The 23,945-nt window shown below is 47.8% G+C and overlaps 1 protein-coding gene across 5 annotated transcripts; it reads right to left on the reverse strand.

Annotated features, from left to right (window-relative positions):
- Positions 1-930: 930 nt before the first annotated feature.
- On the reverse strand, positions 931-23,945 carry LOC308470011 (uncharacterized protein). 5 transcript variants are annotated; one of them, XM_080993220.1, is made up of 3 exons: positions 23,386-23,945; positions 6,326-6,439; positions 931-4,782 (listed from the first exon to the last, which is right to left on the reverse strand). In XM_080993220.1, the coding sequence occupies exons 2-3, from the start codon at positions 6,357-6,359 to the stop codon at positions 3,902-3,904; spliced, it is 915 nt and encodes a 304-aa protein (XP_080849346.1). In that variant the 5' UTR covers positions 6,360-6,439; positions 23,386-23,945; the 3' UTR covers positions 931-3,901. The 5 variants fall into 5 exon arrangements, with proteins under 5 accessions (XP_080849346.1, XP_080849344.1, XP_080849345.1 ...); XM_080993218.1 differs by lacking the exon at positions 23,386-23,945 and adding an exon at positions 11,049-11,430; XM_080993219.1 differs by lacking the exon at positions 23,386-23,945 and adding an exon at positions 7,980-8,471.

Raw genomic sequence — 23,945 nt, forward strand, 5'->3', positions numbered from 1 at the left:
CTCTCTTCTCAAATCCATCCCTATCTTCTCAAATCAAGCCCCATCTCTTCACCTGACCCGTAGCCCTATCTCTCTCTCCCTCCCTCCCTCTTTTTATCCTCCCTCTCAAAGTTCTGCTCCTCCCCCTTCTGTGACTTTGTAGCCAATCAGTGACAGGCTCCTTCACTCTGCCAGAATTTCAGGGAGACTGCGCCAGCAGACTCTGGCCTGGCTGTGCTGTCCGTCACACCTGTAGGTAGGGCTTGTGTCACATGATTTTTTCCCCACGCACCAAAATATAGTTGGGACTGGCCACTGAGACCACATAACACCATTCCTGAAAGACCTACATTGGCTCCCAGTACATTTCCGAGCACAATTCCAAGTGTTGGTGCTGACCTTTAAAGCCCTAAACGGCCTCAGCCCAGTATACCTGAAGGAGCGTCTCCACCCCCATCGTTCAGCCTGGACACTCAGGTCCAGTTCCGAGGGCCTTCTGGTGGGTCCCTCACTGCAAAAAGTGAGGTTACAGGGAACCAGGCAGAGGGCCTTCTCGGTTGTAGCACCCGCCCTGTGGAACACCCTCCCATCAGATGTCAAGGAAATAAACAACTATCTGACTTTCATAAGACATCTGAAGGCAGCCCTGTTTAGGGAAGCTTTTAACATTGGATGTTTTATCGTGCTTTTAATATTCTGTTGGGAGCCACCCAGAGTGGCTGGGGAGGCCCAGCCAGATGGGCGGTGTATAAATTATTATTATTATTATTATTATTGCTACACAAATGCCATAGCTCCTCTGGTGTTTGGGGGTACACAGCCAAATGCAGCATTTTGCGGCAGTAAACAATCAGCTTCTAACATGTTAAGGCATGAGAAATACTATTTTGTTGTTACTGACTTTTGCCTATACACTGAATCTATCTGAACGTAACTGTATCTGCAAAAGCCTACAAGCTGTACATGTTTATTGTTGACTGAACCATTATGGCCATATGCAATATATACATAAATACAGTGGTACCTCGAGTTACAGATGCTACAGGTTACAGACTCCGCTAACCCAGAAATAGTACCTCGGGTTAAGAACTTTGCTTCAGGATGAGAACAGAAATTGCGGCCCGGCGGCAGCGGGAGGCCCCATTAGCTAAACTGGTGCTTCAGGTTAAGAACAGTTTCAGGTTAAGAACAGACCCCAAGAACGAATTAAGTTTTTAACCTGAGGTACCACTGTACAGCTTTAAAATACAGTATCAGCCTATATTACACACACACACACACACACACACACACACAAATAAGTTTTTAGATTTCATTCCCAATTAAATATTTACAGTCCACCATGTTTTCCTCAATGAACTTTCTCAGTCTGGGGGCAGCAACTGCAGATCTCACAACTTTGTCACAGATTTCTCAAACCAGACAACAAATATGTGACTTTCAGTAATAATCACAATAATTTATTATTTATACCCCACCCATCTGTGTGGGTTTCCCCAGCCACTCAGGGCGGCTTCCAACAAAATATTAAAATACACTCGTCCATCAAACATTAAAAGCTTCCCTAAACAGGGCTGCCTTCAGATGTCTTCTATAAGTCTGGTAGTTTCTATAAGTCTGTTGTCTTCTATAAGTCTGTTTTCTGCAGATGCAATAGAGGCGGTGGTCTTCTTCACCGTCACTATCGCCACTTGGTAGGCTCCACATTGAGCTCTAACCCATGTGCGGTCAGATGCAGAATGAGTCATCCACCACCGGCACTCTAGCCATCTCAGTGATTGTTTCATTGCCCTTAGACCGGTGGAAAACCACAGAGCTGCCCAGGCTCCATGCAATCAGAGAGGGCGCTTCAGAGCCAAACAGTCAATAGCCCTGGTTAACTCCGCATTACAGTGGGCCACCAGGGAATCAGCTGAAAGGCCATCAACATGGGATAAAGCATCCCCTACCACTCTCTGGAAACCATTTAGATCCATTAAGTGGCGGGGGCGGACCATCCAAATCGCTCCCACCCCCCTGCAGAGGGGAAGGGTCACAGAGAAGTCCAGTTGCACCAGGAAGTGCTCTGACCATGGCACTTCTTTCGCTTCGCTTTTATTAGTGTCAGATCGCCAACATCTATAGAGGTCAAGGGCTATGAGCTGGGCCAGGCTAATTCAGGGGCGGTCCTATGGAGGCCATAGTTTCCATGAAGTCCCAAGAGGTCCCTTGCAAGGTCGTGTTGGCGTGGATGTTAAAATCCCCCAGGACAACCAAACTAGGTGTCTCCAAGAGAACATTCACCACAAACTGAAGCAGCTCGGGCAGGGAATCCTTGGTGCAGCGGGGAGGTCAGTACACCAAAAGGAATCCTGTACTGCCCCATTGCCCAACTTCCAGAACATGCACTCAGAGAACTGGGTCTTCCCAATAGGACGCCTGGTGCAGACTAATGACTTCCTAAAAATCACTGCGACCCCCTCCCTCCCCGCCCACATGACCTGGGTTGCTGTGCGTAAGAGAAGCCAGGTGGGCAAGCAGCGGCAAGGACAGGCCCATCAGCTTCATCCAACCAAGTCTCTGTTACACATGCCAGGTCAAGTCCTCCATCCACGATCAAGTCATGGATGGCAGTGGTCTTATGAATCATTGATCTGGCATTGCACAGCAGAACCTTCAGGTCATGTGGGTATCCATTGCTGATTCCAGTATCCGTCCGGTCAAGACCAGACCCGGAGGCAGGGATAGTCCTCAAACAACGACTAAACCTGCCTCCTCGGTAATGACATGGTCTGGTCTTAGTGTAACTCCTCCTCCTACCCGTGATCACTAAGATCGGTTGTCCCAGTGCATCCCTCCCTGTGGAACTTGCCCCAGCCATTTTGTTGGCTGGGACCCACACCCAGGCAGCTCTGACCTCCTCCCCTTAAGAACAAAATAAAACCTATTTAAAAAAAAACAGTAAAACAATAAAAACCAAAAACAGTAAAAGTTACAAACATACCAAAATTAGACCAATTTCCAAACACGACTAAACATCCATCCCCCACGCCAGAAATAATTTTAAAGGTAAAAAATAAAAATTTAGAATATTTTAAAAATAACTGTGTGCTGTTCTGAGTTCTCCTGGGGAGAGACAGCAGCCGCCTCAGCTGTCCTTATGAGGCCTGCCAGGCCCTGCCCTGGCCAGGTGGTGAGTGGTAGGAACGGGGCACTCAGGCAGGGGAGTCCTCCTGGGCAGTTGATTACACGCATTGGGTATCTTACATAATCAAACAAGGATAAACTTGGTTCAGAATAGAGCATATTGGTAGCGATCTACTGCTTAGTTACAGCATATACAAAGAAGCTCTTCTGCAAGAATTTTTTATAGTGTCCCTCTAAATATTCTGAGCACATAGTCTGAAAACAAAACTGAGAAATGCTTGCCTAAAGGAACAGATCGGTAAATCAGAGGGGAAATTCTCAAGTTCATGTCTTATTTTAATTAAATACCAATGTGGGGCAGTGTTCAAAATTAGCCAGGCACCAGACACATTTTGCACCTGGCTATTGGCAACTTATCACTAGACAGCTATTGCAACTAAAGCTCTTTCCACACCCCAAAAATGTATGTTGTTTGTCCCCTGTACGAGTTATTTCATGCACAGTAAAGAAACTACTATAACTGAAGCTCTTTACACACATCAACTTTCATAGGGTTAGTCCCCTGAAGGAGTTCTCCAGTGTCGAGAAAGGTGGTTACTGTGGCGGTAGCTCTTTCCACACTCCAAACATTTGTAGGGTTTGTCCCGTGTGAATTCTCTTATGTGCATGAAGGATGTTAGAGTCACTGAAGCTTTTTCTACATTTCAAACATTTATACGGTTTCTCCCCCGTATGAGTTCGTCAATGCACATTAAGGGAGGCAGTCTGACTGAAGCTCCTTCCACACTCCAGGCATTTATATGGTTTTTCCCGTGTGAGTTCTTTGATGTTTAGTAAGGTAGGCACTGCTGCTGAAGCTCTTTCCACACTCCAGGCATTTATATGGTTTTTCCCCTGTATGAGTTTTTTGATGTCTAATAAGGATGCTTCTGGCACTGAAGCTCTTTCCACACTCCATGCATTTATATGGATTTATATGGTTTTCCTGTGTGTGAATTATATGATGCGTTTTAACAGACTTGCTGCAACTGAAGCTCTTTCCACACTCCATGCATTTATAAGGTTTTTCACCTGTATGAGATCTTCGATGCACATTAAGGGAGGCACTCTGATTGAAGCTCTTTCCACACTCCATGCATGTATATGGTTTTTCCCCTGTGTGAGTTCTTTGATGTTTAGTAAGGGTACTACTGTCAAAGAAACTCTTTCCACATTCCCAGCATTTATAAGGTTTCTCCCCTGTATGAGTTCTTTGATGCAAAGTAAGGTAGCTACTGGATCTGAAGCATTTTCCACACTCCATGCATTCATAAGGTTTCTCCCCTGTATGAGTTATCTGATGCACATTAAGTTGGCCACTGTTTCTGAATCTCTTTCCACACTCCATGCATTCATAAGGTTTTTCACCTGAGTGTACGCTTTGATGTGTAGCAAGGGCTGAGCGACTACAGAATCTCTTTCCGCACACAGTACATTCATGTTTTTTCTCCACCCTGTTAAGTTGATTTTCATCTTCTTGGGAAACACTGTGTTCATCCCTTGGCTTCACTGTTTCTCTCCTCTCTTGTTTGTTGGCTCCATCTTGAACCCCCAACTTCCTTTCGTTCTCTTGCGCCTCACCTCTTTCTGGCCAGACTTCTGATGGCTCCTCCTCATCCAGGACCCCCCAAACATCTCCTGATGGAATAAAAATTTTAAAATAAAGGTTGATACAGCTGTTTCCTTATCAAAACTCAAGGCCTGGCACTATGTTAAAGGTGTTTTACATAAAAATCAATGGTGTGATACCTGGTTTTAATGAAATATCACCATTTAATGAAGGGTTATTTGTATCAGAAAAGTCCTGGTGAGCAGTCCCTAAGATTAACCAAGCCATAAATAAAACAATTTAAACCAGCAGGCAATAACATCAACAGAGCCTGCCTGCCTATGGGCCTGTGTGGGGCGGCTGCCTCAGGTGTCTCCCCCAAAGGGGCGTCACTGCTCAGCTTTGCTGCTAGTCTCCCCGGCCTCCAGGGGCGAAGTGGGATGGGCAGCAAAGCTTTGTGAGTCCTCTCCCCTCCAGCCAAGTCCCGAAAAGGATCATCCCCCAACAAGGGCATGTCCACAAGAGGGCAGACATTCCACTACTCAGGTTTGTCAGGATCTGAAAAGGCTCTTTGCCAGTGGATGGGGGGTGGCGGCTCTGCACTCCTTGGAGGTCTCGTGGGGTGAGGGGGGGGGGACATGCAACAAACAAACCAATACATCAATAGAAACCAATATCACTAACAAGATACTCAAGTAGTCTACAAATTAGGATCCCCCACACAGAAGATTTTTAGTATGCTTTTTCCACCATTCTCCACGCTAGATTGCCACAATGCATTATACTTCAGGCTGCTTTAGAAGACCGTTCAGAAACTACAGAGTGATGACCGGTGCAAGATGCTCTGAGCACATAAAACCTTTTCTGGGTTGCTGTCTTCAATTCAAGGTGCTGATTTTGACCTATGTAACTCAAGGACTGAAGGGATGCAGGTGGCGCTGTGGGTTAAACCACAGAGCCTAGGACTTGCCGATCAGAAGGTTGGCGGTTCGAATCCCTGCGATGGGGTAAGCTCCCGTTGCTCGGTCCCAGCTCCTGCCAACCTAGCAGTTCGAAAGCACGTCAAAAGTGCAAGTAGATAAATAGGTACCGCTCCGGCGGGAAGGTAAACGGAATTTCCGTGCACTGCTCTGGTTCGCCAGAAGCGGCTTAGTCATGCTGGCCACATGACCCGGAAGCTGTACACCGGCTCCCTCAGCCAATAAAGTGAGATGAGCGCCGCAACCCAGAGTCGGTCACGACTGGACCTAATGGTCAGGGGTCCCTTTACCTTTACCTTTAACTCAAGGACTGCTTCTCATGAATCCACCTAGAGCCTGCACTCATCATCAGAGGTCCTTCTCACAGTGCCCTCTCCAATTGAGGTGCAAAGAGAGGCAATACGGAATGCGTCTTTTAGTGCTGGCTCCCCACCTAAAGAATGCTCTTCCACAGAGAGGCAACCCAGAAGCCTTCACTGGCTAATTGTAGCAGAGAAGCAAGAATATTTATTCTCAGCCAGGCTTCTGGCCTCTAACTTGGGAGAAATACGAACACTGTGACCTCCTTTAGCGGAGCTGAAGGAAGGCACTCTGAGCCACTGAGGAACCCATACCTATTATAACTATTAATGAAGGCGAAAAGGATCCTTACCCTGAGAGGTCACCATCTCATGAACCTCCACCATGACGTCCTTGTACAGAGCTCTCTGCAGGGCCCAGTTGTCGTCAGCAAAATGCAAGGACACTTGTCAAAGCTCACTGATCCCTGGAAAGACAGAACAATTCCCTTCCTTATAGACACTCCAAGGCAAGGTGTGGAAACCATCTCCCCTCAGCTCCCCCTCCGATGATTGATGGGGCAACTGGAGATTTTACCTTCAGCGTGTGTTTGTTTTTTAATAAGATGTGAAAATCTGGATAACTAAATTTAAGTCTGGGGAAAATGAGTGTTTTGTCCCACCCCATACTCCCTCCTTCCTCCCCTTCCTCAGGTGTGTAAAGACCAAACATGCTGCCCAGCAGGCAAAATGGGAAGTGGAGAGGGATGATTTTTTTCAATGATGGCTTTATGCATAAAGTAAAGGTAAAGGGACCACTGACCATTAGGTCCAGTCGTGGCCAACTCTGGGGTTGCGGCGCTCATCTCGCTTTACTGGCCGAGGGAGCCTGTGTACAGCATCTGGGTCATATGGCCAGCATGACTAAGCCACTTCTGGCGAACCAGAGCAGCACATGGAAACGCCATTTACCTTCCCCGCCAGAGCGGTACCTATTTATCTACTTGCACTTTGAGGTGCTTTCGAACTGCTAGGTTGGCAGGAGCAGGGACCGAGCAATGGGAGCTCACCCCGTCGCGGGGATTCAAACTGCCGACCTTCCGATTGGCAAGCCCAAGACTCTGTAGTTTAACCCACAGCGCCACCCGCGTCCCGGGCTTTATGCATACTGGTCTCTAAACTGTTTTGTGAATTTTAATTGTGTTCTAGCTACCATTGGATCACTACGCCACTTGAAGGACCTTTTGGATCAGGTGTTTAGAAATTTTGAAAATAAGATAAAATTTCTACAGCTGCAGATGGCCAGTTATATCCCCAGGGGCCCACCTTTTTAAAGCCCTAAACAATCTTGGCCCAGTATACCTGAAGAAGCATCTCCACCCCCCATCGTTCAGCGTGGACACTGAGATCCAGTTCCGAGGGCCTTCTGGTGGGTCCCTCACTGCAAAAAGTGAGGTTACAGGGAACCAGTCAGAGGGCCTTCTCGATAGTAGCACCCGCCCTGTGGAAAGCCCTCCCATCAGATGTCAAGGAAATAAACAACTATCTGACTTTAAGAAGACATCTGAGGGCAGCCCCGTTCAGGAAAGCTTTTAATGTTTCATCTTTTGTAGTGCTTTTAATTTTCTGTTGAGAGCCGCCCAGAGTGGCTGGGGAAGCCCAGCTAAATGGGCGGGGTATGAAGGAATAAAATAATAATTATTCCTCCTGCTCCTCCCTGGCTGGCAGGAGACTCTCCTGACTCCCTGTTTACTCCCTGCCATTCCTCCCCATTCCCTGCCCTGCGGCCTTTGCTGGGCGCTCCTTCTGCGTTCTCTGGACAGAGGAGCGGGAGAAAAGGCCGCAGGATGAGGCCAGAGGCCGGTCAAGGCCAGCGAGGAGCGTCGCTTCGGCCTCCCGCTTCCCCTCCCAGGAGAAGACGACCTTTCCCCGTCGCCCCTGAGTTCCCCCCAGGAGGGACGCGGCTCCCTCCCTCTCGCCCCCCGATTCCGCCCCTGGCTCGGCCCCCCCGACCCCCCAGTTACCCGCCTCCAGGGAGGACAGCATCAACCCGTGGAAGCGGAACAGGAAGCGGAAGCGCCTCCTCTCTCCCCCAGTCTTCCCTTCCGCTCTAGGAATCGAAGCTCTGTCGCCGCTGTTAACCCTTGCGCAGCCGCGGGGTAGGAGCCTCTTGGCTGCTCCGGGCAGAGAGGGAGCCCGGCTGGTCTCCGGCTCTGAAGCAGGAGGGGGAAACCCGGCTGCAGGATCAGGCCAGCGGCGCCCCCAGGACTGAATCCCTCCTCCGCAGGCGCTCCAAGCAGGATCTGAGTTCAAGAGCAGCTTTATCCTCACCTTTAGTATTCTACTTATTTATATCCCGCCTTTCTCCCAGACCGAGAGCCAAGGCGGCTTACAAAGGGGTTGCCATGGTTATAAATTCTAAAAGGCAGGCGGCATTAAGAGGCAAGGAACTGCAATTGTTTCAAAGATCCTGGTTGAAATCAGAATTAGGAAAACAAAATTAAAGATGCACATATTTTGTGAAATCAGCTGAGAAGTCCAGCGGCTGTAAAAAGATGAGGGCTTTAAATATTTTCAAATGACAGAATACCTGACAGAATCTTGAGTTTGGATTGGCTATTTTGGATCCAACTGAGTCCTTTCCAAGTGTGCCTCTAAAATGGTGCATGCACACAGGCAAACAAACCCCCACAAGGGACCTTGGTTTCCTGGCTTAGAATAGCACACACGATGTGGAAATTCATGAAGCAGGTCCTGACCGGAGATCAAAATAAAACTAGGTAATGGAATAAAAAAAAATATTTATTGTGCACACAGGTAGGGCTCGTGTCACATGATTTTTTCCCCACGCACCAAAATATAGTTGGGACTGGCCACTGAGACCACATAACACCTGTCCTGAAAGACCTACATTGGCATCGGATGACAATCAACCAAAGACCCGGTTAAAGAGGAACGTTTTTGCCTGAATTCAAGCTCGTCCAGTTGAAGTTGAAGGTCAGAAGATTCAGGGCAAGACAAAAAGAAGGCCTTGTTCACACAGCACATTATTAAACGATGGAACTCTCTTCCACAAGAGGCAGTGACGGCCACAAACTTGGATGGTGTTAAAATACAATTGGAAAAGATTCATATAGAGGAGACGGCTATCAATGGCTGCCTGCCACAACAGCTACCATGCATTCCATCTCCACTGCAGTGATGCTTCTTGGTCCAACTTGCTGGGAACTCCTCTCAATTCCGCCTTCCATTGGCCGGCTTTCTTGAGCACGCAAAATTGATTAGGATTGCCAACGTTGTTGTTTTTTCCCCCTGGCCTTGCTCCTGTGCAGTTTAACATTCACCACCAGGTACCTGGCAATGTGGCATGAGAGCCTCCTGTTGCAGGAATTTATGTATAGATTTTGGGGGTGGGTTGCCCCTCCAGCAGATATCATGCGCATGCAACCCACTACCAAAATCAGCACAACCACTTTTGTGACTTTTGTGACTTGTCCCCACAAAACACTTCATCACAGTTTCTTCCTGTCTATTCAAAGGGCCTCTGCTGCACGATACCAAATGTAAGAATTCACTGATAAATGTATCTATGTACTGGCTCACTGGGAAAACTTCAGAAATTCAAATTCATATTCAAATTCAGCTTCCGGGTCATGTGGCCAGTATGACTAAGCCGCTTCTGGCAAACCAGAGCAGTGCACGGAAACGTCGTTTACCTTCCCGCAGGAGTGGTACCTATTTATCTACTTGCACTTTGATGTGCTTTCGAACTGCTAGGTTGGCAGGAGCAGGGACCAAGCAACGGGAGCTCACCCCGTTGTGGGGATTCGAACCACCGACCTTGCAAGTCATAGACTCTGTGGCTTAACCCACAGCACCATCCACGTCCCTTGCCAGACAGGTAGCCATTCCAGAAAAAAGAAAGCCAGATAAAGATAAAAGGGTGCGATTAACTTGGCTGGGAAACGGAAATGTAAATATCTTTTTGTTACACTTGATGGGTGTTTGGTGGAGGGCAAGGAGAACCATGGGGCAGGGTCCAGGATACTCAGATTACTGCCACCAGACTTCCCCTTTCATGATGTAACCATGATGTATGAGTGATGTAGTTCGGGGAGGGGTAAAATGGGGATTTTTTCTGGGGACGCGGGTGGCGCTGTGGGTTAAAGCCTCAGCGCCTAGGGCTTGCCGATCGAAAAGGTCGGCGGTTCGAATCCCCGCGGCGGGGTGCGCTCCCGTTGCTCGGTCCCAGCGCCTGCCAACCTAGCAGTTCGAAAGCACCCCCGGGTGCAAGTAGATAAATAGGGACCACTTACTAGCGGGAAGGTAAACGGCGTTTCCGTGTGCGGCTCTGGCTTGCCAGAGCAGCGATGTCACGCTGGCCACGTGACCCGGAAGTGTCTCCGGACAGCGCTGGCCCCCGGCCTATAGAGTGAGATGGGCGCACCAACCCCAGAGTCTGTCAAGACTGGCCCGTACGGGCAGGGGTACCTTTACCTTTACCTTAAAATGGGGACTAGCAGCTAATAAAAGTTTGGGTTCTCTTTTGTCCGGGGCTTTCATCTTGTTCCACCTTGTGGCAGGTGGGAGTCCTGTCGCGACAGTCTTCAGTAAAGACCAAGCCTACTGGCTGCTGTTTTACTCTGGTATTCTTGGCTGCTGTCCTTGTTTTTTGTCCAAGGGAGCCCTCAGATTTCTCCGTTAACACTCCCAACCCCGTCCCCCTTCCCATTTGTGGAAAAGCTTCGTTTATGCCTTTCTGGAGTCTTTTGAAGGCACAGGAGCAAAGAGAGAGATGTGGAAAGTGGCAACCTTAATTTATGCAGCATAAGGAAATGATTGCAGATTACTAGTGAATAATAATAATAATAATAATAATAATAATAATAATAATAATTTATTAATTATTTATACCCTGCCCATCTGGCTGGGCTTCCACAGCCACCCTGGGCGGCTTCCAAAAAAATATTAAAATACTGTAATACATCAAACATTAAAAGCTTCCCTAAATAAGGTCCCCAACACAGGAAACAAGAAGCTGTTGTAGGTTGGGGGGAGATCATGGAGGGATGCTTACCTGCGGAGTGATTAACCTACCTGGATCTCTCAGTGCACGGAGCGCATCTCTCCAATGAGCCTAATAATTTGGTTAGGGGAAGAGCTCTTGCGGGAGTCCTGCTTTCCCCAGCACGCGGAATTATTTGCCTTAATCTTGCATTTCCCTCCCTGCGGCCGCCTTCAGCATCTCTGCCAAAGCAAGAAGAAACTCACGTGGAACACTTTGCATTTTTTCCCCTTTCAGATCTGCGGAAGAGGAAAGGGGCACATTCCCCCTCTCTCTCCCCCCCTCCCCAAATCTCCTCCTCTTTGCAATCTTCTGCTCTAGGAATGTGGGCTCAGATGCTGTTGCTGCTGTTAACCATTGAAGAGCAAACAGGGAGGGAGCTGCCTCTTTTTGGCATCCTTCAGAGAGAGAGCAGGAAAGGCGGGTGATCTCAGGTGTGTGTAAATAGCTGAATGCCTCTCCTTGCTTATAGAAAGCTAGCTTGCCAGGGAACAGGGGCAAACAAAACCTTTCTCCCCTGGTCCCTGGAATTTAAATTTGTGGCAACTGTGGAAAGGGCAAATTCCATGCTAGGGGTTATTAGGAACCTAAGAATAACTCTACAGTCCATGAGGCAGACGGAGGCAGCCACTTCAGGCCATAGCTGTCAACTCTTCCCTTTTCTTGCGAGAAATCCTATTCGGAATAAGGGAATTTCCCTTAAAAAAAGGGAAAAGTTGACAGCTATGCTTCAGGCAGTGGATGCAAATACTAATACAGTGGTACCTCGGGTTAAATACTTAATTCGTTCTGGAAGTCCATTCCTAACCTGAAACTGTTCTTAACCTGAAGCACCACTTTAGCTAATGGGGCCTTCTGCTGCCGCTGTGCCGCTGCTGCACGATTTCTGTTCTCATCCTGAAGCAAAGATCTTAACCCGAGGTAATCTTTCTGGGTTAGCGGAGTCTGTAACCTGAAGCGTATGTAACCCGAGGTACCACTGTACTAACACTAATCATTTATTTATTGTACCCCATCCATCTGACTGGGTTGTCCCAGCCATTCTGCACCTGGGTCATTCTTAGGTTCTTAATAACCCCTAGCATAGGATTTGCCCTCTTGGCAGTTGCCACAAATTCCAGGGGAAAAGGTTCTGTCCTCATCTGTTCCCTGACATGCTGGCTTTCTATAAGCCAGGATTTGCTGCTCCTTTCATGGAGAAGCATTCAGCTATCTCCCACAGGCTCCCTAAGTCTGCTCCTCTCCCAAGCAACCTGAGATTTCTTCGCCTTATCTGCCTGTGCTCCGCCCTCTTCATCCCTTTGCAGATTCTGAGAGATCAAGGGGGAGGGGAGCTGGTCAGAGCAGGAGGGCGAGACCCCCTAACTTAGTCACCAGCCTGACTCATCTCTGCCTCCTCTCTGCCACAAAATACTTTTAACACCATACAGCTTCCTTCACCCATTAATACCTTGGTTCATGGGGGGCACTTTTCCTCAGTTACCCACTCTCTATGCCAGGGGTCCTTAAACTTTTTCAACAGGGGGCCGGTGCGCTGTCCCTCAGACACTGTTGTGGGCCGGACTATATTTTTTTGGCAAGTCCAAAAAAACGAATTCCTATGCACATTGCGTGTTATAGCTAATGAATTGCAGTTCAAACAATGTGGATTAAAGGCAAAGGAGAAATTGGCTAAATGGTAGGGAAAGATGGAGTTTTCCCACTGGAGCTATAGAAAGTGGAAACTGTGCCTTTTAAACTTGCTCATAAAGGATCTAGAGTTAGGGGCAGAGGAAGCCAAGTTCGCCTGTGACACAGGAACTTGCCAAACTGAGTGAATGCGCTGCAAAATAAGTAAGACAGCAAATGCAATTCAGTTTCCATGAGTGTCAAGTGATGTCTGTCTCTGCTGAAAAGGCTCGATTTCCCTCGGTGTCCCAGTGGGTCAAGGAGCCTTCCCTCCCCAGCTGCCGGGCCCCCCAGGAGCCCCAATACTTCGCCTATGAGAGCCTGGATGACTCTCTCCACAGACCTCTGCAGCTGCCCCTCGTCTGCCCGGCTCAGTTTGGCCTGCACTGTTGCTGCAGGAAGCCCTTCTCCACCCCACCCGGACCCCAGCCCGGCTCTTCCCGCACAGGCGGCTGCGCCCAGGGATGCCCTCGCTGCCTTGCTCGGTCTGCACTCTGCACGCACTCAGAGGCTCCTGAGCAGCGACGACACCCACATAGGTGCCCCGGAGGCAGCAGCGGCTCCTCCTCCTGCCCCGCGAAGGGGCAGCTCGGGGCCGGGCGAAACGGGAGGAAGCCATTGTGGTTGTTGTTTAGTTGTTTAGTCGTGTCCGACTCTTTGTGACCCCCTGGACCAGAGCACGCCAGGCACCTCTGTCCTCCACTGCCTCCTGCAGTTTGGTCAAACCCATGCTGGTAACCTCAAAAACACTATCCAACCATCTTGTCCTCTGTCTCCCCCTTCTCCTTGTGCCCTCCATCTTTCCCAACATCAGGGTCTTTTCCAGGGAGTCTTCTCTTCTCAGGAGGTGGCCAAAGTATTGGAGCTTCAGCGTCAGGATCTGTCCTTCCAGTGAGCACTCAGGGCTGATTTCCTTAAGAATGGAGAGGTTTGATCTTCTTGCAGTCCATGGGACTCTCAAGAGTCTCCTCCAGCACCATAATTCAAAAGCATCAATTCTTCGGCGATCAGCCTTCTTTAAAATGAAGAATGATTTTAATCAACATAAACTTACAGTGGTACCTTGGGTTACAGACGCTTCGGGTTACAGACGCTTCGGGTTACAGACTCTGCTAACTAGAAATAGTACCTCAGGTTAAGAACTTTGCTTCAGGGTGAGAACAGAAACCGCGCGGTGGCAGCAGTGGGAGGCCCCATTCGCTAAAGTGGTACCTCAGGTTAAGAACAGTTTCAGGTTAAGAACGGACTTCTGGAACGAATTAAGTTCTTAACCCAAGGTACCACTCTATAAATATTTCAATGGGAAGTATGGGCCTGCTAATTTATGTTGGTCAGGAGAGAATCAGCTAAATAATCATGGGCGGGCGTTTTTCTCTCCCCCACCCCACCCCCCAAAAACTGCAAAACGTGGGAGCAGTGGGAATGGCAGTGAAAGGGCAAGCCTGGAAAGTGAGAGGAAGAGAGAGGGGCTTAGGAAGGGAGAAAGCAGAGTGGGGGGTTTGTGTGTCAAATTCAGGAGGTAGCTGCACTTTTCGAAATGCTTCTCTGCTTTGGAACTTGCAGGGGCTGGAAATAGACAGTTCCACCCCACCCCATCTTCTTCCACCACCCAAGAGATTAAAATGGTAGCGCTGGGTGGCACCCGCCCACTCTCGCTAACCTGCAGCCCTTCAGGGATCTCTCCCTGGAGAGAGCCAACCCCTTCCAGAAGAAGTTAAAACTTGCAAAGGCTACCAAGGCATGGAGCTGAATTCTCCTCACACACACCCCCGCCATAAAAAAAGGACAGTGGGAATTTGCAAAAAGGGCTGCCTCACATGAGTAGACTGGCGCCAGTGCGCAGAGAAAGAGACGCTGAGCTTTTCTTGACAGCATCCCAAACTCCTCCAACAGTGGCAGGTTGCAAAGGCGAGACGTGCATGCTGGGTGGGGTATGCGGGGCTTGCGAGATGGGAAGGAGAGTGGTGGGGAAGCGGGAGACCTGGAGGGGCGGCGACTGAGCCGCGAGGGACCCCAGCAGCGGTGCTGCCTTCCACCTGAAGCGCCTGCGCACAACGCCTCCTGGCCGCCATTTCCTGCTCCGCCCTCTCCACGTCTGGCCTGGGACCCCCACAGCACCAGAAGCCAGACAGCCAGCAGCAGCAGCAGCAGCGAGAACTGAATTTAGGACCTTGGCGGGCCTGATCCGGCCTGTGGGCCGTAGTTTGAGGACCCCTGTCTTAACCTGACCCTCTCTCTTCTCAAATCCATCCCTATCTTCTCAAATCAAGCCCCATCTCTTCACCTGACCCGTAGCCCTATCTCTCTCTCCCTCCCTCCCTCTTTTTATCCTCCCTCTCAAAGTTCTGCTCCTCCCCCTTCTGTGACTTTGTAGCCAATCGGTTAGAGGCTCCTTCACTCTGACAGAATTTCAGGGAGACTGCGCCAGCAGACTCTGGCCTGGCTCTGCTGTCCGTCACACCTGTCCTTAAGTCGAGGGGTGTCTGGGTTCCTTGACAGTGTGTGGCCAGTTCCTTGTTGGAGCTCGGAGAGCTATCTAACCACCTAGGGTCTTTGTACTAATTTTAGCCAATGCATTCAAATGGAGAAGGGAGGGGAGCTTTGAGTTGAACAAATCCTTTAATTCCAGTATTTCTATTGTTCTACTGTCTCTTCCTAGAGGGTTTCCCAAAAAGGGACGTGGGTGGCGCTGTGGTCTAAACCACAGAGCCTAAGACTTGCCGATTAGAAGGTCGGCGGTTCGAATCCCCGCAATGGGGTGAGCTCCCGTTGCTCGGTCCCTGCTCCTGCCAACCTAGCAGTTCGAAAGCACGTCAAAGTGCAAGTAGATAAATAGGTACCACTCCAGCGGGAAGGTAAATGGCGTTTCCGTGCGCTGCTCTGGTTCGCCAGAAGCGGCTTAGTCATGCTGGCCACATGACCCGGAAGGTGTACGCCGGCTCCCTTGGCCAGTAAAGTGAGATGAGCACCGCAACACCAGAGTTGGTCACGACTGGACCTAATGGTCAGGGGTCCCTTTACCTTAGAGAGTTTCCTGCTTTTTTCCCTTTACCTTAGAGAGTTTCCCATTGTTGCTGAAGGCATGAAGGTGGCGCCTGCCGGTGCTTCAGAAACTTCAGCTGCTGCAGAATCTGGCAGTCAGGTTGCTCACCGGAGCAAGACTGTGTGAGCATATTACACTGATCCTGGTCCAACCACACTGGAAACCAATTAGTTTCTGAGCCCAATTCAAAGTGCTGGTTTGGACCTATAAAGCCTTAACAGCTCAGGATCACAATACCTCAAATATTGCCCCAGGCTGGATATCACCCTCTAAGATACTTCTTCATGTGCCTCTTCCATGTGTGGAGGGTGACAAAACAAGACTGGGACTTTTCTACAGTGGCTCCGTTTGTGGAAAGCTCTCCACAGGGAGCTTTGGCTGGCAACTTCATTATGCGCCTTTAGGTCCCGAGCGAAAACATTCTTCTTCAACCAGGACTTTGGCTGAATAAAGGGCGGTGATAAATGAAATATACAAATGTCTGTAGTAAGAAAAAACACATCTTTGTGGGGAGAAGCTCTCCTGCACAAAACTGCTGCATTAAAAATAAAATTTGCTATTGCATGTACAGAAAGTGGGGAAGGAGAAGGAAGGGACCAGCGGCCTTTTATGCGAGTGATTCCAAATCCTTGCATGACTTGCAGGCCACACAAATATATTTTTTTAAAGTTGACTGCCCTTTGGGGCAAATCTGGTACATCACAAAACATGTATTTCACAAATTAGTTTTCCAAAATGGTGTGTTTCCGGGCTTAGAGCAGCACACATGATGTGGAAATTCATGAAGGAGTTCCTGACCAGAGATCCAAATAAAACCAGGTAACGGAATCAAAAGATATTTATTGTGCACACCGAGGATTTATTATCCGCTTCTCACAGGATTTTTTTTCCACAAACAAAAATATAGCTGGGACTGACTGCTGAGACCATATAACACCGGTCCTGAAAGACCTACATTGACTCCCACAATTCCAAGTGTTAGTGCTGACCTTTAAAGCCCTAAATGGCCTCAGCCCAGTAACCTGAAGGAGCGTCTCCACCCCCATCGGTCCTCCTCCAAAGCCTTCTGGTGGTTCCCTGACTGCAAAAAGTGAGGATACAGGGAACCCTGCAGAGTGGCGCCCGTCCTATGGAACATCCTCCCTTCAGATGTCAAGGAAATAATAAATTGATGTTTTATTGTGTTTTTAATATTCTGTTGGGAGCCGCCCAGAGTGGCTGGGGAGGCCCAGCCAGATGAGTGGGGTATAAGTAATAAATTTATTATTATTATTATTATTATTATTATTATTATTATTTGTACTACTACTACTACTATAGGATTCTGCGGCAGTAACCAATCAGCTTCTAACATGTTAAGGCATGAGAAATACTACTTTCTTGTTACTCACTTTTGCCTATACAGTCCATCTATCTGTACGTAACTGTATCTGCAAAGGCCTACAAACGGTATATGTTTATTGTTTGTTGTTTGAACCATTATGGTCATATGACATATATACATAAATATGGCATTAAAATACAGTATCAGTCTATATTACACACACACAAGTAAGTTTTTAGATGTCATTCCCAATTAAATCTTTACAGTCCACCATGTTCTCCTCAATGAACATTCTCAATTTTTGGGCAGCAACTTTGTCACAGATTTCTCAAACAAGACAACATATATGTGACTTTCAGTTGATCATCCGCATCAGGTATCTTACATAACAAATCAAGGATAACCTTGGTTCAGAATAGAGAGAGCATATTGGTAGAGGTCTACTGCTTAGTTAAGGCATACACAAAGATGCTGTTCTGCGATAATTTTTTATAGCGTCCCTCTAAATATTCTGAGCACATAGTCTGAAAACAAAAGTCAGAAATGCTTGCCTAAATGAACAGATTGGTAAATCAGAGGGGAAATTCTCAAGTTCGTGTCTTATTTTAATTAAATACCAATGTGGGGCAGTGTTCAAAATTAGCCAGGCGCCAGACACAGTTTGCACCTGGCTACTGGCGACTTATCACTAGACAGATGGATATACATACTCCCAAAACTGTTTTACTGAGCCTGAACTTTTGCGACAGTAAAGTATTTGGTCCTTAAGCTGCTTCCTTGCTGTACTGGAAAAGCCCTCGTGCATGGATGAAGGTGAAGAATTGCACATCGTCAAAGAGTGAGCTACTAACTCCCTACTAGGAAACACTGGTCTGCGAGTGCTCCAGTTGGAGAACAGCTTTTACCACTGTAACGGAAGCTCTTTCCACACATCAGCTTTCATAGGGTTAGTCTCCTGAATGAGTTATCCGGTGTCGAGAAAGGTGATGACTGCGGCGGTAGCTCTTTCCACACTGCAAACATTTATATGGTTTGTCCCCTGTGTGAATTCTCCTATGTGCATGAAGGGTGCTAGAGTCACTGAAGCTTTTTCTACATTCCAAGCATTTATACGGTTTGCCCCCTGTGTGAGTTCTTTGATGCAAAGTAAGGAGGCTACCGTGACCAAACCTCTTTCCACACTCCAGGCGTTCATGCGGTTTGTTCCCTGTACGAGGTGTCCGATGTCATTTAAGGTGAGAATTGCACTTGAAGCTTTCACCACACTCAATGCACTTATAAGGCTTCTCCCCTGTGTGAATTCTATGGTGCATGTTAAGGGACCTGCTGTGACGGAAGCTCTTTCCACACTCCATGCAATTATAAAGTTTCTCCCCTGTGAGTTCTTTGATGTTTAGTAAAGGTACTATAGTCACTGAAGCTCTTTCCACACTCCATGCATTTATAAGGTTTTTCACCTGTATGAAGTCGTCGATGCACATTAAGGGAGGCACTCTGATTGAAGCTCTTTCCACACTCCATGCATTTATATGGTTTTTCCCCTGTGTGAGTTCTTTGATGTTTAGTAAGGGTACTACTGTCAAAGAAACTCTTTCCACATTCCCAGCATTTATAAGGTTTCTCCCCTGTATGAGTTCTTTGATGCAAAGTAAGGTAGCCACTGTAACTGAATCTCTTTCCACACTCCATGCATTCATAAGGTTTCTCCCCTATATGAGTTATCTGATGCACATTAAGGTGGCCACTCTTTCTGAAGCTCTTTCCACACTCCATGCATTCATAAGGTTTCTCCCCTGTATGAGTTCTCTGATGCACATTAAGGTAGTCACTCTTTCTGAAGCTCTTTCCACACTCCATGCATTCATAAGGTTTCTCCCCTGTATGAGTTCTCTGATGCACATTAAGGTGGCCACTGTATCTGAAGCTCTTTCCACACTCCAGGCATTTATATGGTTTTTCCCCTGTATGAGTTTGTCGATGCACATTAAGGTTGACACTGTTTCTGAATCTCTTTCCACACTCCATGCATTCATAAGGTTTCTCCCCTGTATGAGTTCTTTGATGTTTAGTAAGGTAGCCACTGCAGCTGAAGCTCTTTCCACACTCCAGGCATTTATATGGATTTATATGGTTTTCCTGTGTGTGAATTATATGATGCCTTTTAACAGACTTGCTGCAACTGAAGCTCTTTCCACACTCCATGCATTTATAAGGTTTCTCCCCTGTATGAGTTCTTTGATGCACATTAAGGTGGCCACTGTATCTGAATCTATTTCCACACTCCAGGCATTTATATGGTTTTTCCCCTGTATGAGTTCGTCGATGCACATTAAGGGAGGCAGTCTGACTGAAGCTCTTTCCACACTCCAGGCATTTATATGGTTTTTGCCCTGTATGAGTTATTTGATGTCTAATAAGGATGCTTCTGGCACTGAAGCTCTTTCCACACTCCATGCATTCATAAGGTTTCTCCCCTGTATGAGTTATTTGATGCTCATTAAGGGAGGAACTCCGACTGAAAGTCTTTCCACACTCCATGCATTTATAAGGTTTCTCCCCTGTATGAGTTCTTTGATGCACATTAAGGGAGGAACTCCGACTGAAAGTCTTTCCACACTCCATGCATTTATAAGGCTTCTCCCCTGTATGAGTTCTTTGATGCTCATTAAGGTGGCTACTGTTTCTGAAGCTCTTTCCACACTCCATGTATTCATAAGGTTTCTCCCCTATATGAGTTCTTTGATGCTCATTAAGGGAGGAACTCCGACTGAAAGTCTTTCCACACTCCATGCATTCATAAGGTTTCTCCCCTGTATGAGTTCTTTGATGCTCATTAAGGGAGGAACTCCGACTGAAAGTCTTTCCACACTCCATGCATTTATAAGGCTTCTCCCCTGTATGAGTTCTTTGATGCTCATTAAGGTGGCTACTGTTTCTGAAGCTCTTTCCACACTCCAGGCATTTATATGGTTTTTCCCCTGTGTGAGTTTTTTGATGTCTAATAAGGATGCTTCTGGCACTGAAGCTCTTTCCACACACCATGCATTCATAAGGTTTTTCACCTGAGTGTACGCTTTGATGTCTAGCAAGGGCTGTGCGACTACAGAATCTCTTTCTGCACACAGTACATTCATGTTTTTTCTCCACCCTGTTAAGTTGATTTTCATCTTCTTGGGAAACACTGTGTTCATCCCTTGGCTTCACTGTTTCTCTCCTCTCTTGTTTGTTGGCTCCATCTTGAACCCCCAACTTCCTTTCCTTCTCTTGCACCTCACCTCTTTCTGGCCAGACTTCTGATGGCTCCTCCTCATCCAGGACCCCCCAAACATCTCCTGATGGAATAAAATTTTTAAAATAAAGGTTGATACAGCTGTTTCCTTATCAAAACTCAAGGCCTGGCACTATGTAAAGGCGTTTTACATGAAAACAATGATGTGATACCTGGTTTTAATAAAATATCACCATTTAATCAAGGGTTATTTGTATCAGAAAAGTCCTGGTGAGCAGTCCCTAAGATTAACCAAGCCATAAATAAAACAATTTAAACCAGCAGGCAATAACATCAACAGAGCCTGCCTGCCTATGGGCCTGTGTGGGGCGGCTGCCTCAGGTGTCACCCCCAAAGGGGCGTCAATGCTCAGCTTTGCTGCTAGTCTCCCCGGCCTCCAGGGGCGAAGTGGAATGGGCAGCAAAGCTTTGTGAGTCCTCTCCCCTCCAGCCAAGTCCCGAAAAGGATCCTCCCCTAAAAAGGGCAAGTCCACAAGAGGGCAGACATTCCACCATTCAGCTTTGTCAGGATCTGAAAAGGCTCTTTGCCAGTGAATGGGGGGAGGCGTCTGCACCCCTTGGAGGTCTCGTGGGCACCACCCCACCCAACTTGCAGGGGTACGCTCCTTATGGATTTTGAGCCCCCATTTTGGGGCAGAACTGAGGCCACCCCTGAGCATTGATAATACAGCACTGCAACTCAGAGAAGCTTGAAAAGTCTAGATCTGCAGAGCTTGTTGAAAAACCAACATGAATAATAACAATAGTAGCATTTATTTTATTTATATCCCAACCGTCTGGCTGGGTTTTCGAAGCCTCTCTGGGTGGCTTGCAGCATATATAAAAATGCAATCAAACCTCAAATATTAAGAAACAGAAGATTCTATATATGCAACAAACAAACCAATACATCAATAGAAACCAATAACAATAACAAGATACTCAAGTATTCTACAAATTAGGATCCCCCACACAGAAGATTTTTAGCATGCTTTTTCTACCATTCTCCATGCTAGATTGCCACAATGCATTATACTTCAGGCTGCTTTAGAAGACCATTCAGAAACTACAGAGTGATGACCGGTGCAAGATGCTCTGAGCACATAAAACCTTTTCTGGGTTCCTGTCTTCAAGTCAAGGTGCTGATTTTGACTTATGTAGCTCAATGGCTGCTTCTCATGAATCCACCTAGAGCCTGCACTCATCATCAGAGGTCCTTCTCACAGTGCCCTCTCCAACTGAGGTGCAAAGAGAGGCAATACGGAATGCGTCTTTCAGTGCTGGCTCGCCACCTAAAGAATGCTCTCCCCCAGGGAGGCAACCCAGAAGCCATCACTGGCTAATTGTAGCAGAGAAGCAATAATATTTATTCTCAGCCAGGCTTCTGGCTTTTAACTTGGGAGAAAAACAAACACTGTGACCTCCTTTAGCGGAGCTGAAGGGAGGCACTCCGAGGAACCCATACCTATTATAACTATTAATGAAGGCGAAAAGGATCCTTACCCTGAGAGGCCACCATCTCATGAACCTCCACCATGACGTCCTTGTACAGAGCTCTCCGTAGGGCCCAGTTGTCGTCAGTGAAATGCAAGGACACCTGTCAAAGCTCACTGATCCCTGGAAGGACAGAACAATTCCCTTCCTTATAGACACTCCAAGGCAAGGTGTGGAAACCATCTCCCCTCAGCTCCCCCTCCGATGATTGATGGGGCAACTGGAGATTTTACTTTCAGTGTTTATTTGTTTTTTTAATAAGATGTGAAAATCTGGATAACTAAATTTAAGACTGGGGGAAATGAGTGATTTGTCCCACCCCATACTCCCTCCTTCCTCAAGTGTGTAAAGACCATACATGCTGCCCAAGAGGCAAAATGGGAAGTGGAGAGGGATAATTTTTTCAATGATGGCTTTATGCATACTGGTTTCTAAATTGGTTTGTGGGTTTTAGTTGTGTTCTAGCTCCCATTGGATCACTGTGCCACTTGAGAGACCTTTTGAATTAGCTGTTTAGAAATCTTGAACATAAGATAAAATTACTACAGCTGCAGATGGCCAGTTATATCCCCAGGGGCCTACCTTTTTTAATGATATATGTTTAGTACGTACATTTTGCAGAGGAAAAGTTTTTTCTCATGGTTTAATTTGCAGTGGACCTATGGCCTTCGATACAATAAAATGCTAAAGAGTCTTAACTGAGGAGGATCCTCTCCTGCTATAGAGTCTGCAGCTCCTTCTGCACTCTATGGGGTGCTACCTTTGAAGGTGACCCGGAAACTAGATCAAATCCAGAATGCAGCAGCTAGACTGGTAACTGGGAGCAGCAGCCAACTAAGACCTGAAAGACCTACATTAGCTCCCAGTATGTTTCCGAGCAAAATTCAAAGTGTTGGTGCTGACCTTTAAAGCCCTAAATGGCCTCAGCCTGTATACCTGAAGGAGCATCTCCACCCCATCGCTCAGTCCTGACACTGAGGCCCAGCTCCAAGGGCCTTCTGGCGGTTCCCTCCCTGCGAGGTTACAGGGAACCAGGCAGAGGGCCTTCTCGGTAGTAGCACCCGCCCTGTGGAAAGCCCTCCCATCAGATGTCAAGGAAATAAACAACTATCTGACTTTAAGAAGACATCTGAGGGCAGCCCGGTTGAGGAAAGCTTTGAATGTTTCATCTTTTATAGTGCTTTTAATTTTCTGTTGGGAGCCGCCCAGAGTGGCTGGGGAAGCCCAGCTAAATGGGCGGGGTATGAAGGAATAAAATAATAATTATTCCTCCTGCTCCTCTCTGGCTGGCAGGAGACTCTCCTGACTCCCTGTTTACTCCCTGCCCTGCGGCCTTTGCTGGGCGCTCCTTCTGCGTTCTCTGGACAGAGGAGCGGGAGAAAAGGCCGCAGGATGAGGCCAGAGGCCGGTCAAGGCCAGCGAGGAGCGTCGCTTCGGCCTCCCGCTTCCCCTCCCAGGAGAAGACGACCTTTCCCCGTCGCCCCTGAGTTCCCCCCAGGAGGGACGCGGCTCCCTCCCTCTCGCCCCCCGATTCCGCCCCTGGCTCGGCCCCCCCGACCCCCCAGTTACCCGCCTCCAGGGAGGACAGCATCAACCCGGGGAAGCGGAACAGGAAGCGGAAGCGCCTCCTCTCTCCCCCAGTCTTCCCTTCCGCTCTAGGAATCGAAGCTCTGTCGCCGCTGTTAACCCTTGCGCAGCCGCGGGGTAGGAGCCTCTTGGCTGCTCCGGGCAGAGAGGGAGCCCGGCTGGTCTCCGGCTCTGAAGCAGGAGGGGGAAACCCGGCTGCAGGATCAGGCCAGCGGCGCCCCCAGGACTGAATCCCTCCTCCGCAGGCGCTCCAAGCAGGATCTGAGTTCAAGAGCAGCTTTATCCTCACCTTTAGTATTCTACTTATTTATATCCCGCCTTTTTCCCAGACCAAGAGCCAAGGCGGCTTACAAAGGGGTTGCCATGGTTATAAATTCTAAAAGGCAGGCGGCATTAAGAGGCAAGGAACTGCAATTGTTTCAAAGATCCTGGTTGAAATCAGAATTAGGAAAACAAAATTAAAGATGCACATATTTTGTGAAATCAGCTGAGAAGAGAGGTCCAGCGGCTGTAAAAAGATGAGGGCTTTAAATATTTTCAAATGAC

This window comes from Podarcis pityusensis (assembly GCF_964106645.2).
Source record: "Podarcis pityusensis genome assembly, chromosome: 2".
In the NCBI taxonomy this organism is placed as follows: Eukaryota; Metazoa; Chordata; class Lepidosauria; order Squamata; family Lacertidae; genus Podarcis; species Podarcis pityusensis.

Coding starts and splice junctions, on each gene's coding strand:
- LOC308470011 (XM_080993220.1), bottom strand. CDS start 6,359: ATGGTGGAGGTTCATGAGATGGTGACCTCTCAGG. Junction 4,783..6,325: donor TGAGATGGTGACCTCTCAGG/GTAAGGATCCTT, acceptor TTATTCCATCAG/GAGATGTTTGGGGGGTCCTG.